Raw genomic sequence first — 18,089 nt, 5'->3', positions numbered from 1 at the left:
GAATATATATAAAAATAAATAGAACTATTGTAAATTAAAAAGTTTATTTTGATTTCTCAATTAAGTCATTAATACTTGTGTTAACCTATTTTACGACTGATTCAAATGAATTACCAATATACTAGTGAAACGTGTCAGTTTTAAAGGTAACGGGACTTCATATGGTCAAGAAAGAAAAATGACAAGGTCTACACGACTGACGTAGTCGTAGTAGACTAGTGATCGTAGTCATCAACGCGACCTTCATAACTTTAATACATGCCAAATGTCACATATTCGCAGAATATTATAAATTATTGGGAAAATAATTCATTTATAAGGAAAATGCGGAGTATGTAAGACCTTGCGACCGGTTGCCATTGATGATGTCATCGTAGTAAATTTAATCGTGTGTAAGTTATATCATCTTATCAAACAGCCTTTGTCACATTATTTATGATATAAGAATTATAAGCGCTCGAAAAGAATAAAAATTCCAGTTGAATATACTTAGCGATGACACAAGTTTAGTGAACTTGATCTAATTTATGAGAAATTAAAATTTAGACTGAAACCAACGCAGCCAGTATCAGAGCCTTATTGACTATCTATCTCTAAACGCTTATTCCGTAATTCATTCATCACTTCAAATGTAAAGCGCCACTTTGCAATAATATAAAGCCCTATCTATTACGTAATAACTTATACACGTATACGTACCTTCGTGAAATCCCGCAAATTTTCTCTTAAATATGACTGTTTATACCAATGATGAGTCAATGTGTTCTTGGACATACAAATTCAGCTGATAAGAGGTCATAGCAACCTATGGTTATAGGTTTAGCACCGCAGATGTTTCGAATCCATCGCATACAGCGCACGCGGCGTTCGATCATGTATTAATGGATTTTAATATCTTTTAAGTGGCATCGTGTTTATCGTACTAAATCGAGAACGGTTTGTTTACACAGTGGCTGAATAAGAGCGAGTGATTAAGAATTTTTATATAGTGATTAGTAATGGGCGCAGTGAAGAGTAGGTTGGCCAGGTGTTGGAACTCTGATTGCGGATGCTGCGGTTTGAGAGGCGTCGATTCATACGATCTTAAAGATCTGCCGCGACCACCGAGATTGGACGCCTCTAATGGTAGGTCAAGGTTTGAATAATATGTGTTTATTATATTGTTTTAATATGTATATTGATTAGGTGTCGATAAATTATTAGAATTATGAATTGGTAAATTAAAAACCCTTAAAAAAGTACTTCAGTCGTTTTTCACTAAAGTACCCCAGGTCCTACCTATTAAACTAAATATAAGATAAAACTTGGTGTTTTAGACACATTAATCGTTCTAGTTATAATGCATTACAAAACGGAGTTATTGCAATTGCCTTCAATTAAGTTCGGTGGAGGTGGTTCTGTGGAGATGTTTTTAAATAAAACTCTTTGTTTGAAGCTGGGCAGCAACGGAATGGTTAAAAAAATGAGTTTATAACTAACACATAATTAGTAGTAGAGGAGTAACGATGCTTACGAAAACAAACTTACCTAAGGGTTCATAAATATAAATGACATTATTGGACAATATCGGAACTGATAATGTTAAAATACAATTTATAAAATCGAAACTAGCTAATCGAAAAAGCTATATGTATTAGCTTCAAGTTTACGATAGTTCTTTACATTTGGTTTACGCTTCTCATTATTACCTAAAATATATATATGTAACTTAACTAAAGTTAGGTTACATAACTCTTGCAAACATATAATTCTAAAGACTTATAAACTTTATAGTTCTTAATATACTACCTATACATATCTAATTTGCATAATTCCTAGCCTGTTAACTCTTAAATTCCGGTTTTCATAGTTACCTAGTAATTTTTATTGACTTAACAATATTGTAGTATAGCAATTTTACATAAATTACCTATTGATACATACAAGTGTCGACCATTTGAATAACAGTTTCTATAGATTAAATATCAATTACAATGGCCATTAAATGACGTAGTATATAAAAAAGTGTGTGTCAAATAGAATCTCTTGTTGGGTAAATATTTTTTTTTACCTTACAACTATTAGTCAACGTGTAATTTGCCAAGAATTGCCTAAATATGTTTATATTTAATGCTTTTTTATTAATTAAACAATTTTAATTAAAAAATATATTATGTAAGTACTTTTAAAGTTATTATTTTGAGATTGTGAGTTAGCAGAGTGAGTGTTTTCAAGTTATTTATGAATGAACAAAGAAATATCTATAATTATCACATTGTTATAAATCTCTGTAACAAAGCACAGTTATTATGATTGATTAATTAATTATGAGTGCACGTCATAAAGCGACACCAATTTAAATTTCATGACAAAACGATAAAGAAATGAGACAAATAAAATTATTTGATCTTTGTCTTGTGAAACCGAGATGTTTTATATCTTTTTCTTTACGACACAATTGTAGTTTGTTTTTAGATACGTCCGTCCCACTTTACGTTCAGTTTTTGGTTTTGACACAGAGTAACAAACAACGTCTATGGCTAGAAAACGAAGTATTTCCTATCGCAACTAATAAATTGACTACTCGGTCAGTTATTAGATAACCTAACGTTAAGCAACATAAAAAAAGTTGAAAAACTATTTTATATGTATTTGTTGCGCTCCCAAATAAGACTACTTTGGTGTGAGATGAATGTGAAAAACAAACCACAGTGGTTTTCACAATGTAACATATCAAGATTTAGATTATAGTATTCTGTACAATACATAAATATAAACAACTAACTCGTTATATTAGAATAGTTAATCTAAACTTTCAAACTCGGAATTTTATTTGCAAGCCAAAAACAGTATGAATTACGATCGCATAGCCCTTTGCAAGTTCAAGCCGTCAAAATTAAACATATTTTACCTTAAAACAATATCATAAGTATGAGCTAATTATTATAAGTTATTTATTGTGCTTTGAATTAACATTGTACGTGGAACATCCACGTTACAAAATATGTATATATATTTATTTTAATAATGTCATTCTAAATATTTCGACTTAGGGTCTTTCAAGAAAAGAGCGTACAAATCCATAAAAGGCCGGCAACGCATTCGCGAGCCCTCTGGCATTGAGAGTGTCCATAGGCGGCGGTATCACTTAACATCAAGTGAGCCTCCTGCCCGTTTGCCCCCTATTTTATAAAAAAATTAACTAAAGATAATACAACCATTATAAAATCATCACAACTTGGTCTTACAGTACTAATTGGTACACCTGAAATTAACTGTAGAGCGAGTTGTTTATAATAACTATACACATATGTAATATATTACTTTATGTATCCTTTTGTTAGTTCCTATCCATATGTCCTCACAAGTGTCCACTAGCACTATTTTATATTTTTATTGTATATTGTTGTAGTTTTATCTTTTGTTGTAAATATTTTGTGTGCGTGTTAAAAATGTATTTGTTGAATTACAATATTTTATCTTTTATCTTCTCAAGCAAATTCGACGACATTATAGATGGTGTTGCATATAGCAATATGGTCATTCAGCAATCAGGATTATGGTAACAAGACCTCGATTGTTAAAAAATGTATTTAATTTATGGAATGTTGACAAATAGGTGCGTGGTCGGCACGAGCGCATGGTTTAGTTCTCAAGGTGAACCACTAGTAAACGAGCTGCACCTTTGATATTTTTAACTGAGTTAACGAAGTTCTTGGAGATGTATAACCTATGGATGGCGGTTTCGGGGACTTATGTATTTTATAAAGATGGAGCTGTATTGACGAAAACCTAGGTCGAAATAAATTCAAACTTTTATAATTTATCATTTATATATAAATGATAGAATATTAAAAATCTTTTAGAATTCTATATGCTGTGCTTAAATGTGATTCTAAATTGAGTGGGTTCGAACTCCGGGTAAGGAAAGATTGTCCTTTCTATATGTGCAGCTTAATAAGTAGCGGGAAAAATTTCGTTACGTAACACAGAAGGCTGACCAACCTTTTTAAAGAAAAAAAAATCAATGCATCAATGAGACTTATAATAAAGGGTAATAATACCACTTGAGGATGGAAGTATATATTTAGAATACAGTAAATTACTCATGCGTTACGCGCCTGCCTGGTCTAGTCTCTATAGATTTTCAAATAAGTAGACACAATATCGTATTCCTGTATATAAGCAAGAGCGCTGTCTTAAAGATATAAAAAAAAATATTTAAAAACAAAATGTATGAGTAATATTTAACATAAATCATTATAACAATTCATCAAATGGAAATAAATCTTTATGCAGTTAGGTTTAAAACCTACGCATTTTATGCAATCTTTAGTTCAAGGTTTGATCTGATATGGATACACCCACAATATCAATTAAGGCTCTATAGTCATTAACTTGAAATAGAAATTCATTAAATGTGTCATGGCTTTAAGTTAGTCTATGTTCTTTGAATTTATGTATAGGATCTGTGGTCATTTAAAAAAACAAAAGAGGTTTTTATCTTATAAATTGTTTACTGAAAGTCTTGCGGGGGGTGGTGATCAACCTTGTGTTCTCCAAGAACCCGGTTTCTTTGTACCTATGGGATACGTACGACGGCGAAGCCTAAGATTGTTTGCGATATTAAGGGCCAGAACCACTCTGTTACACGGATCCCCGTTAACAAAGACGTTGCGCTTACAGTCATATCACATGTGTCACATCATTCAGTCCTCGAGACCCCGAGTTCACAATATCGCAGTATATACGCTATATATACACATATTATATACTTGTTTTTCGACACTATCGTATTGGCTTACTGGTATTTATTCATATAAAGAAATGTTTATTATGTTGATGAAAGTTCATCTTTATTAGACTAATAGAAATGTGTGGTATATTTTAGAGAAATTGCACAAGTTGTCACTCAGTTTTTTTTTTTAATTTAAATTCTTCTAACGAGATACTGTCTCAGAATAACATAGCAACTATCGCAAAATGATATTGTGGGTGCATAATCGTTGTATCTGGCAGTTTATGCGTGATTTGCTAACTTAAAATATAGATACTATTTTATGGTGTATAACTAGTTTACATTATTTATTGTGTAGTTTCTTTATTATTATATGCGTTGGTATTCTGTTCTCTCAGTCACTCGATTTGACTTCGATTCCTGACGAAACACCTCATACGAAGGAGACAGTTGATCACCTTACTACGTAGAAATACAATTAAGCGAGACCAAGTAGAAAATTTGAATGGTGCAGAAGAATAACGTCCAAACACTATACTAAAAAAACTAAACAACGATTGTTTCAATCAACTAATTCGTAGAGGTCACGTTATAAATTATCACATCCTCGACTAATTGATTGAGTTTGTTCTGTGACGATCGGAATCTATAGTGATCTCATAGTGAAACGGTTCATGAATCAAAACTTAATTGTACATATGACAGTTTAAGTGAACTTCTAAGAAAACGCGAATATTTGTTCATACATTTTTCTCAAAGGAAGTGATTGTCAAGGCTCTGTCAATGAATAGCTGAGCTTCTCTCGTTGTTTGCTTCATGACATCATCTTCCCAGATGTAGGAGTGTTATACACAGACTTATGCGGGAACCAACAGTTCATGACGGCATTCTCAAGGAGCTACACGTTTGTTTAACAATTAGATATGTGTTGTTAATGCCGGCATTTTTGGATTTAGGAGTTACAAGTGTAAAGTTATGACTGTATACTAAAAATGGAGTACATTAAGAATTTGTGGAGACATTACTTTGGACGACGTCATAAATATATAATAGTGCCGTTTCAGCCAGGTATGGTTTAAAAAATCTAAATATAACTCGCGAATATTAAATATTGGGAAACCAAATTCAATACTTTATAAATGAAAATTGGCAGAGATCCAAATAATAAGGCGGGAAATTCCCGATGACGTACTTGATTAGAGCGATTAATACAGTTCTATTATCTGTGCCTTTTATGTTACTTCAGGTAAATAGCATATACATCAATTTAATATATTTATTTATTCAGATGTCGTCGACGGAACACGCCAAGGTGTCCTCGCAGTGCAAGGCATCGATTTCTGCATCGAGACGAACGGGGAAAATCATCACACGAACAAATTCAACCTCATGACGAGAGATGTTGACAGGTGTCTAGTTGTTCGACGAGGCCAGGCCTTTAAACTTGATATACTGCTAAACAGACCATACGATTCACGGAGAGACGCTGTTTCCTTCATTTTTTATGTGGGAGGTAGGTTTGTTATTGAATTTGCAACTGCTTTATTGAGAATTCTTTTTTTAAATTAATATGCAGTCCGTCCGAAGAATAACATTTTGCCGCCAAGAATGTTTATCTAAAAATGTCATATGTCATCGATATTGTCAGAAACTATCAATATCGGAATTTGCATTGACGATATTCTTTACCTACATAGTAATAATAATAATTAAAAATTCATAAATAGAAAATAAAAACAACAACAAAAAAGTTCGGTCCCTGCGACAGTCCGTGCTGGCAGAATTTCCTCGCTATGTTGCGATACTTATTCGTTGATCGGGGAAAGCAGCTGCTCTGGTTTCACCGGTAGTGTCTATCCAAGTTTAATCTTTAATTTTTTTAATCAACACACTCTGAAAACTAATTCCATATGCAATGAATTAGTTTTCGGAGTTTCTGAGCTATTAACACTTACTCCTATGGTAAAGGCAGTTGTGACCCCGAAAGTGACGTCATGTGTCCGACATCGAAGGCTGAATTACTTTTCTAAAAATATAAATGATTAAAGAAACATTTACATATGTTATTATTATACAATTAGCAAGATATTATCGGAGACAGTCGAGTAATAATAAAAAACACACCCTAGAATAAGTACAAATAACAAAAAGATTTATAACATTAAAAACTATTCATAGTCTTAAACATAAAATATCCAAACAGATGTCGAGAAGCGTGGGCCGTCTGATGATACATCAGCGGCCGTGCCAATGCTGGAGAAAGGATCAGAAACGCTTGGTTTATGGAATGCTGTCTATGAAGGACAAATGGACTCTCATCTCATAGTGGCTGTGACGCCATCGGCTGATTGCATAGTTGCTGCATGGCGCATAGATGTGGACACCAAGCTGAATGGTGGCAGCTCCCTTAGTTATACACATCCCTTACCAATATATGTTCTATTCAACCCGTGGTGCTTAAATGATAGTGTTTATATGCCAGGTAAATATTCTTACAACATAGTTTCATCTACGATTTCGACTGCCCAATGGCATAGGTTTTACAGTGACGACAGTGGTGTATGTTACTTTATTATTATGATATTGTGGTTCTATATGTCTTGGCTTAAACTTGGCGATTAAGTGGTGCCAGTCTTGCAAGTTCTCGCTGACTCGCCAATGATTTTGTAGTAAATGTAAATCTTCCTTCATAAGTGTACATAGTATGAATAAATAAATTTTCTTTTGATGTGAAGATAATTAACAAATCTTGGATTGTAGGACACAGTCACAGAGAAGAGTACGTGCAGGAAGATGGGGGTCTTATGTTCAGAGGGGTTCATAATCGAATAAAACCAACACCTTGGAATTATGCCCAGTATGAGAAGGATATATTAGACTGCGCTCTGTATTTGGTCAGGGAAATTGGAAAGGTAGATACTTGAATAGTAGAATTATACATTTTTCTCAGCATATCCTCGCTGTATTGCGATACTTATTCGTTGAGCGATTAAAGCCCACCAGTTCTGACGTCACCGGTACTATCTACCAGGCGCCAACTGAAATCTTTAATTAGCGCCTTTCCACTTGAACCCCACGGCCTAAAGGCCTCTACTCCAAAGGGAAAATAATTAAAGTTGGAGGAAAGACTGTTATATATAATCTATTATATTTTTTTATATAGTTATCGTTTAATTGACTCGTAAATTTGATATCAGGCGACAAATGTTGATCGCAATAATTCATCAAGTATCAAACAATATTATTACATTAGATTTAGTTCAACGAAACAGATAAGTTAAGATCACAATGAAAATCACTTATACAACTCAGGTGATCTGCTATTTTATGCCAACATTACTTCTTAAATTTACTGATATAATATATTTCAACAGTTGTTATATCTGAATATTTTTTTTAATCACAACTTTCTACATTTTTAAAGCTTTTAAAATATGTGAATATCTTCAATTGTTTCCAAGAGTAATAAGGGGTTTTAAGAACGGAAACGCCTCGTTAAACAGCCCATGAATATCATCTAAAATATTTTACAGATCAAAGGTCGAGCGAGAAGTGATCCCATCAGAACTGCGCGGGCGCTGTCCGCTGCAGTCAATGTGCAAGATGATAATGGAGTATTGTTTGGTAATTGGGGCAAGGAGCTAAGCGACTACAGTGGTGGAAGTCATCCTCTTAAATGGGTCGGTTCATTGGACATATTGCAAAGATATTATTCAAGAAAGAAACCCGTAAAATACGCTCAATGCTGGGTTTATGCTGGAGTTTTGACGACAAGTAAGTTTAAAAAACACTTAATGTACCGTGTATTTTAATTATATAATGGATTTTATTTGGAATTTTGAAGTTTTAAACAAGAAGAGCCTAGTATTGTTTCCGTTAAGTAAATCTCAGACACTACTTATAAAGCCCGCGCCAAATACGTCCACCACAATTTAATAAAATATTTATTCAGTATAATATTAATAACGTTTATATAGAAAGAAAACAGTTTTTTAACAGTATTGTATTATTATAAACTTATAATAAAACAAATAGCTTTAATCCGGTTAAAAAAGTGTTTTCTTTCAATGTGTAAAAGCTATGTTAACAAAAGACAATACAACGCTTATGTAGTTTGCAGAGCTTTGGGTATACCCTGTAGATCCGTCACTGGGTATGACGCAGCCCATGACAGTCAGGGTAGTTTGACAATTGATATAATTAAGGATGAAGATGGGAACACGTTAGAAGAGTTCACGAGAGATTCAGTATGGAACTATCACGTGTGGAATGAGGTTAGATATTTTTATATTTTATTTGTCTTTACGGTGGCCAAATCGTAAAAAAATCTTTAGATAATATGTTAGTTTTATATGTTTAATACATATTACATACATTACATATATATACACATTTTAAGTAATAATATGATCTTTTTATATGATACTAGCTGACCCGGCAAACGTCATTTTGGCATGTATATCATTTATAGGAAACATTTATTAGTTCAATAAAAATAACTTTCTACTATAATAAAAAATAGGGGTTGATTTGTATGTATATAATGTATTTTTGTATGTTGTCAACAAAAATTAAACCTAAAAATATTACATAGTATATTATAATTATAGTAATAAATAAATAAAGTAGCCGATTCTCAGACTTACTAAATATGTATAAAAAATTTCATTAGAATCGGTGGAGCCGTTTTGAAGGAGTTTGGGATCGAAAATTGTGACACGAGAATTTTATATATGTAGAGATATCAAATAGGGTTTAATAGAGATATCAACTAGCGTTTGTGAGTCCGTTCGCGTAAAAATCGATAGTTTATTCATGACTTTGTATTTTCTAAAATTTTGTAATAAATGCAAAGGTGGGAAAGAATGATTTTTAATTTTAAATATTTGTATTATCTAAAGATATTTTTCGTTTTAATGTAGCTCATGAACCAAATAAAGGTTATTTGTTTAAAACAAGACTGAAACTCTTTTATTACTTTTATATATAAATTCCAGGTGTGGATGGAACGACCCGACCTAGGCCCGGAGTATGGTGGGTGGCAGGCAATAGACTCGACGCCACAGGAGACGTCTGAAGATGTGTACCGATGTGGGCCTGCCTCACTGAGGGCAGTGCGGGATGGAGAACTTCAAAGGCCATATGATGCAGCTTACGTTTTCGCACAAGTCAACGCTGATAAGGTATTGAATATTCTCAGGTTCATCCTCTTAATTAAAAATATTAATTTCTATTAAAATAATTTACGTAATCCCTTAAATAAGCCATCGTAGCGTTGGCCGATATTTGATGGGTCAAGTGTGGGACACAAACCACCAATTAGTAATAACAATAATTAATTATTAATTAATAAAATATAAGTGATTTCGCTCTATGGATATTCTTATTACTCCTTCTTAGTATATTCCGTGATCGCTTGCACAAATCAAATAGTGGTTGTATTTCGGGGCTGCGCGATACAAAACTGAGTTTTTCAATTTTCGTCACTTCTTATCGCCTCACTGACTCAGTACACCCGGAAATACTGAGTTCGATTTGGACGAGATAGAAATCGTTACGCATAGACAAATGAGGGGTGAAGAAATAAATATGTACTTCAACGCAATATAGATTCTGTATCAACAATAAGCCTATTTTTTATTTTTAGGTGCTATGGAAGTATTCAGGAGAAATACAGCCTCTGAAGTTAATGGCGAGAGATACAATATCGATTGGACAAAATATTTCAACGAAAGCAATTGGAAAAATGGAGAGAGAAGTAACTATTTTGATACTTCTAAACCATTATTATATAAAATTAATTTTAGTAGGAGCGTTTTTCGCCGAAGAAATATTTATTCAACTGACAAATTTGATTTTTTGTACATTGTAAAGTGGATCAAACCATTCAAAAGGGATTAAGTCGTCATTACAACACAGATGTCAAAGTAATTAAACAAAGCAGACTTGATCAAAATTTTTAACGCCTGGCATAATTTTACAGGACATTACAAACTTATACAAATACCCGGAAAGAACGCGGGAGGAGCGGTTGACAATGGAGAAGGCTTTACGTAAATCTGAGAGTATTTTCGCGAGGTATTACCTAAACGACGCTTTCAATGACGTTATCTTTGAGTTCGAACTGCGAGACGATATCAAGATTGGACAGGATTTCACAGTCGTAAGTATTGTGATTAAACAAGGAGAATTTAGAGAAAGTCCTGCAAATGCAGGCATGGAGCTGGTATTATATTTGATTCATAATTTTTATGTTGATTCACCGACAATGACATATAGAAATTAAGGTATATTGCATTACTGTTCAGGTTTTCAATTCAAGCGTAGTTCGTTTAAAGCACTCTCTTTGATTAATCTTATATATTTTGCTACTAGGTATTAAATATAAAGAATCGGTCTACCGTCGACCAGCATTATGTAAAGGGTGTACTCCGAGTAGACACGGTCACTTATACTGGCGTGACAGGTGATGGTGTGAAGAGAGAGGAGTTCGATAAGGTGCTGGGTCCAGAGGGCAAAGAACGTATAACATTGCGTGTCACATTTGATGATTACTACAAGAAGTTGGTTGATCAGGTGAGTTGCGTTTACTATTTTTTGATTTAAATCAATATTTTTTACATGTATATCTTTCTCACGACATACAGTGTAATAAGAACATGTACGGTTATAAAAGACATATTGAATGATTTAAAAACTGACTTTGTCATAGTTAGTCTTGTTTATAAAATGTATATTTGTAACAATAAAGCTTGTTTTTATTAACCTTATTGGTTCATTAAATGCTTTCAATTGTAATATTTGAAATAGAAGTTATATATTGTTATGCTTTCAAGGGAAAGATAATTAGATTTTTAAAGGCAAGACCTTGATAATATGGAAGAGTATTTAGACAATAAGTTTTGACACTAATTATAAATATCGTAACTGGCGTAAATCGTATTTGGCGGTTTTTTATGTCTGAATTTATGACTTTTTTCGCAAATAAACGATTTATAATTATTAATATTATATAGTAAATTTTAAAAAAGGTTCACAATTTTACAGGCTTCCTTCAACATTGCATGTCTCGCAACAATAGTCGACAAAAACTTCGATTACTTTGCGCAAGACGACTTCAGAGTTCGGAATCCGGATATCAAGATATCAATTGAGGATAAACCCGTATCTAAACAGGAGTTTACTGTCAATGTTAAAGTGGAAAATCCTTTGCCGATACCGTTGAAGAACGCCAAGTTCTACATACAAGGGCCAGGGCTTGATCAACAACTTAAGATTGAACTTGACCAGGTGAGGATTAGTCCACTCTTCTAATTTTAATATATTGGAATATGGTTAAAATATTCAACCAGCTTTAAATAATCTAGCATTAAATGCGAATTTTATATTCCATTTTATTTAATATCAAAATAAATAGATTTTTTATTGATGGACTTGGATCGTTGGAACCTTAAACTTCTGAATAGGTATATCGTAATAAGTAGTTGAAAATAATATTGTGTAATGAAAAAAACTTCCAAAAAAATTTCAGTATTAAAATCGCTCCTAGGTGAACTCGCAAGTTTTATAAAACCATTTCCAATTCCAGAACGTACCGCCAGGTGAGTTTGCAACAGCCCAATTCAAGATCACACCGCCATGGGCTGGCAGACACCAGATTTCAGCTAAATTTTCATCCAAAGAAATGCACGATGTTGACGGCTTCCTTTCCTTTACTGTTGCGCCGCCAATAACAAATGGGATCCCTCCAATAGATGGAGTGGAAAGCAGACAGCTGTAATAATTTATTAGAAATCACTGTGTAGAGGCGCTTAGCGGTCATATTAATAGGAAAAACTTAATTAAGCTTTAGATTGGATTTAGAATAAAGTATTGTTTCTCGTCAGCAAGCCTATATAACATTGATATTTTTAATATGACTGTTTAAAATGTATATTGACAGCTACGTTTTATTTATTTTTATTATATAACATATGTTCTATCAGTTAAATGTATAGCTATCATTTTCTAGTTGTTTAGATAACATTATGCAAATTAGTTGAACTCCTCGAGAACAATATATACATTTATAATTTTTATCACATTCTTTAATTTATTATTGATTTATTTTCTTTGTGAGAAATAAATACGCCTGTAGTTTTCTAAAGGCAATTATGATTTATCTCTAAATAGTTTGGTTTTGTACAGATTATAAACGTTTAAAGATATGTACATTTTTATATTACTGTTTGTTATTATATGTGATGTAGTTACCACTAATTAATAATTTCTTTTTAGAACCTTATCAGAATCATGTAATATAAAAAGAATAAACGATCTAAGTTTTTCCCATACATGTGTAATCTAAATGTCAGCTTTAACTACAAATAAATACTTAAGTTATAAATAAATATTTATATTGAATAAAGTGTTTATTTTCAAAGTAATTCAAATAATTAACATACAACATCCGTCTTTAACGGCAATTAGAACTTATGGAACAAAATTTTATATCAATTCCGGTACATTAGGATCGTCAACGAATTCTGGTCCTGGCTGTTTTGGTAATAATTTAATTCTAGTATCAGTATATGAAGGCTTAGTACTGGGTTCTGTCATTTTCGTAAAATCTAGAATATCAGACGGTCCAATCTCTAAATACTCTCTTTTCGTCTGTTCTGTTTTTACTGCACAGTCTGCAATCTTATGCTCGTTGTATAACTGTGAGTGTTTAATCGGTTTTTTAATCTGTGATTTATCGGTGACAATTACATTAGCTTTGGGCATTGTTACAACCAGATGGCCAGTTATTTTCGAACGTTGTGCTGTCGAATTAGAAATATCCACTTCTTCTGGGAGATGTAATTGAAATATTTTACCCCTTATTGTGATTCTTACGTAATTAGGTTGTACATCAATCTCCAATAAACTTGTGTCAAGATGTTTGTACACTGCAAGGTCTAGGACATATTTATCTGGTTCCGAGTCATCAAAGCTGAAGTCTATTTTGGCTTGGTTGATATTAAAGGGTCGTCCATCAGGGGCGAAGTACTTGTAAACTCGTTTCGTCTCTTCTTTTGGAGCCGGCTCATAGGATTTTAACTTCAATTGTCTCATACGTTCTATTTCATATCGTACTTCAGGTGAATGCTCACATTTTTCTGCCCAGAATCTCTTGTTCCTTTCATCGGGATCCATATCTTTGTACTCATTCTCCCACTTACTCTTTATATCACGATCTAATCTAGACTTTTGAGCTTTTCTCTGATTACGATAATTTTCCTGTTCAAACAATATATCTGAGCGTATTACGGGAAGATTTTGTAGTGCTTTTATCCTGTCAGATCTCTCAATTTCTCTACCATCAAGGGATATAAGCTGCGGAAGTGTTCCAATAACGAAATCTCTGTAGTTATCGTAATCTGTACAAGGATTTCCTGTTAAGTATAAATTTTCTAAGTTATAGTTACCAGTCAGCGACTCCACACTTAAAATTTCACCAATAAAATTCAAGGTTAGGTCTAATTTTTGCAATGATTCACAACGTTCTAAGTTCTCAATTACTTCGATGTTATTAAGCGCCAAATTAAGATAGTTTAAATGTTTAAGCTTATTAAGATTTTCAATTTTTGCTATTAAATTGCTCTGCATCAGAAGTATTTTAAGTTTCGGACACCAGTCTTGGATGAACTCAATTTTTTCGATGTTTTCTTGATGTAACGCTATTTCTTCAAGCGGTGCTAGAAGGCATTCGTGATGTTCTGCCTTTTTACGTACCATCTCAACCGTAATTCTCACCATTATTTATATTTGTTGAAATACAAACACAACTAAAGAAAATCGAATAACAATTATTGAAAATACTGTTGCCTAGCAACAATAATATGCTCTACCAAGTTACCAAGTTACTATGTGCAACTCTTGGACAGTATTTATCATATTATAGGTAAGTTAAAGTTTAACTTTTATTAAGTTGTACCAAAGGTACATTTAAGGAACAGTATATTTAAGGAACAAAAACAGAATACAGTTAATCATAATATACTAAGTTTTTATTGGTTGTATTATCAATTTAAAGTCAACGTAATAAGTCATGCTAAGGTGTTCAGACATTGAAGTATAAGGATAAGGGAAGGCCCTGCGGAATCTGAGTTATCTTTCGATCTGCGTTGCGGTAATCCGTCATTTAACATCCCAGTGGCAAGGCCCGCTCAACCGTACCAAATTAATATCGCCCTGATGTAGAGGGTATTAAAATATTTTAAATGATGCCATTTATAATATGACATTCGTATATCACGTCTCGAGTGCACAACATATTTTATTCCGAGAAACTGCCAAAAGACAATGAGGATGAAGGATTACTATCATCAAACGCTCGTTTTATTGTTATTGTTGAAAAAACGAAGACACGGAAAAAACGAGAGATGTTAGGATGAAATAAGGTATGACAGGGAAGACCGTGTTATTAGTGAGAGGCGCGGCGTCCCGCGGTCTGTATGTTTTTAGGGATCTTACTCAGCGGGGCGCCAACCGTTCCGAATCCCACCGAACCACGCTTAACTATTCAAACAAAAAATATTCATAGAAAATTCACCTTTAATCCCTTCGTGTACCGTCGATATTAGTTTGTTATCAATTAAGTTGACATATCGGGCCCACGTATTGAAAGCAGGCTATTTAACATTTTGTTGTATAAACAAGAAACTCTAGGTGATATTGAAATAAGAAATTATTTATGAAGTGGAATCAATTTGGAAATTAACCACATGCTTAGAATTGTAAACGCGTATTTCTGTTAAAGTATCAGTTAGTTTTATATTAGTGCAATAGATGGCGGTAGTTGTGTCTCTGCTATCATTACAAAATATGGAACTATTTAATCGTCATGACAAATTTATTAATGTTATATTTTAAATATTTCTTTTTATATGAATTAATAATATGAAATTTTTAAATGTACTTTAAATACGCATTCAATATATATAACTACTTAAATCGTTTCAAGTTAAATATTGATTGTTAAGATGAGCTATTCTAAAATTTATTCAAATTATATGTAAGTTTAGTTTTACATTATATGTTTTACTTATTGTGTATCGTTATCAATTAACTAGTAATTTCTTCTTAAAAAAGAAGTATATGGTAGGTATCTTTAATTTAACGAAATATATTTTTTTTAATTCAAAGCTATGTATTTTGAATAACAAGGGATAGGAACTTTAGTATGGCACAAAAATGGTTCGGAAGCACTGCTTCAGACTAACTGTGCGTTAGCCATTGTATAAACACCTAATTATTTTTTCATATAAACGAACCTTAATGCATCTTACAACTGTTTTCGTGATAAATAATATTCACCCCGTGCCTTACGTGACCGCTCCCTTAGGTTATATACCTAACAATACAAACGTTCATTAAGAGTTCAACGCTTTTTTCCTAAAAACTCCAAATTAATCTATAATATTATTATAACTAAACGACTGTCGTAACTCTTGTATCAGTCGCTTTAAGTTCATTTATATTTATTTAAAATAATATAATATCCGACCGATGTGCTATAAGGTACCGTGGCTAAAACATTTTATGAGAAATATTTTGTATCTGGACGTCCAGTAGCATTACACTGATATATAAATGATGCGATGCGTCCCAAGGTGTTTACACGCAAACGTCCCTATTAGTCAAAACAACCGTCATCACTCGAACACTAAAAACAGAATTAAAACAACTGACAAACTGAAACGTGTTCCAGCTAAATATTTGCGCTTTTTATTTGTGAAGTTAGCGAACAGTAAAAACGCTACTTTGTCGGATATAAATATTATTAAATTGTTCGTGGAATTGAATTGTTCAACACACGATGTTGGTAAAGTTCTTATATTTAATTTTAATATAAATTACATATTTTTAGAATTGTTTTTAAATATGATTTGACAGATTATTTGGTGGAGATTCAATGTAGAATTTGATTCCCGTCTGTCAAAATAGTTATGTAAAATACGGAAGTCTTACTTAGCCATATCTCAAACACACAACAATTAAGCAACTAGAATAGAACATATGCACAATGTTAATACTCGGAACAAACGCAGGCTGCAATTTCTCCGTTCTAGACTATCTAAAGTTTGTATTTTTTGGGAAATCTCTTCATTAATAAAATCCCAGAGGCTCTTTTAGCCTTTTAATAAATTTAAGAAAAGCTATGTATAAAGGCTTACTACAAAGTAAACGATTATCTAGTTGATAAAAGGGCCTAGGACTAGTGCTAGGCAGGCTACTTCTAATTAATTTGCGTTATTTGTTTTAAAATAAATGTTGTTTGATGATTTGCTATTTTAAAAGAGTACCGAGAGTTTTTACGCCGGCTTCTTCTCTCGGCCTACATCCTCTGTCTTCTTTGCCGATGAGAAGGAATATCTACTTATTTAAATTTAATAACGCGGAATCAGTGATACTTGTATCATATGGTCAATAATAAACATATTTTATTTTTATTTTAATCAATTGTATCAAAATAAAATGTATTTTTTACTTTCTTTTGTTTTTAAACTTTATTAATATAGGTAAACAAGTAGGTACACTTATGAAAGTCAGAAATAAGTTAAATTAATTGTAAATTTACATTAACGCAAGTCAAGGGCGTAGAGTAGGCAAGAAGAACTGGCAAGATACTTTCCGTCACTCTTTTTAATCACTAAGTTATGAGTCAAGTTTTGTCATCATATTTGATTGATTGAGCCATGAGTTATGTATAAATAGCATATAACCATAAAGAACAGACGCAAGGATCAGTGATAAAGTTATAAAAACATCGCTAGAGAAGATAAATATTGGTAGGACCACTTAAGTAGAAAATACTTTTGCGTAATTAGTGTGAAAACCTGGCGCCATATTAAAAAATGCAAAAGAAAAGTTAAGTGATATCGAGGCTAGTCCAGGGCATCAAGTTGCAATCAGCGATTCGTTTCGGTTCTGGGGTAAATAATTATCGGCGAGGCTAAATTACAAGGCATCTCACATTCACCCCGTGTTCACGCCTTACGTGACTGCTTCCTTGGGCTATATACCAACTACAAGGCTACAACTAGGTGTTCAACGATTGTTTTTTGCTTTCACTTCAAAGGAATTTAAAATATAGCGGATCCGACAGACCGATCGAATTGGTATAATTATCTAAGAAATATTTCAGATATAAGTTTTTATTATTTTAATGCTTTATAATATATAATTCTTTGTTTGTTTTTCTGGCGCGAATGAAAAGGGTTGTTGGTATCCCGACACGGGAACATATAACTATATATATATATAAATATATCTGGCCATGTCAAAAACATGGATTTTCGAGATTAATGCCAAAAACAAGTAGTGACTATAATTATTTTTTACGTAT

The 18,089-nt window shown here is 32.7% G+C and overlaps 2 protein-coding genes across 3 annotated transcripts; one reads left to right on the top strand and one right to left on the bottom strand.

Moving 5' to 3' along the window:
• The first annotated feature begins 845 nt into the window (after positions 1-845).
• Positions 846-12,992, top strand: LOC123712296 (annulin-like). Of its 2 annotated transcripts, none has more exons than XM_045665312.1 (12): positions 846-1,125; positions 6,006-6,230; positions 6,921-7,199; positions 7,478-7,629; positions 8,251-8,491; positions 8,831-8,991; positions 9,715-9,900; positions 10,365-10,475; positions 10,701-10,880; positions 11,093-11,293; positions 11,765-12,007; positions 12,306-12,992. In XM_045665312.1, the coding sequence occupies exons 1-12, from the start codon at positions 999-1,001 to the stop codon at positions 12,495-12,497; spliced, it is 2,298 nt and encodes a 765-aa protein (XP_045521268.1). In that variant the 5' UTR covers positions 846-998; the 3' UTR covers positions 12,498-12,992. The 2 variants fall into 2 exon arrangements, with proteins under 2 accessions (XP_045521268.1, XP_045521269.1); XM_045665313.1 differs by lacking the exon at positions 846-1,125 and adding an exon at positions 5,589-5,785.
• A 172-nt stretch (positions 12,993-13,164) lies between these two features.
• On the bottom strand, positions 13,165-14,526 carry LOC123712020 (protein tilB). The gene has a single exon (XM_045664925.1). It carries the CDS (start codon positions 14,495-14,497, stop codon positions 13,205-13,207), a length of 1,293 nt encoding a protein of 430 aa, XP_045520881.1. The 5' UTR covers positions 14,498-14,526; the 3' UTR covers positions 13,165-13,204.
• Between the last annotated feature and the right edge of the window lie 3,563 nt (positions 14,527-18,089).

This window comes from Pieris brassicae, chromosome 7 (genome assembly GCF_905147105.1).
Source record: "Pieris brassicae chromosome 7, ilPieBrab1.1, whole genome shotgun sequence".
NCBI classification, from domain to species: Eukaryota; Metazoa; Arthropoda; class Insecta; order Lepidoptera; family Pieridae; genus Pieris; species Pieris brassicae.
Note: the sequence above shows the minus strand (reverse complement) of the source record. Positions and strands in the feature narration are given on the sequence as shown.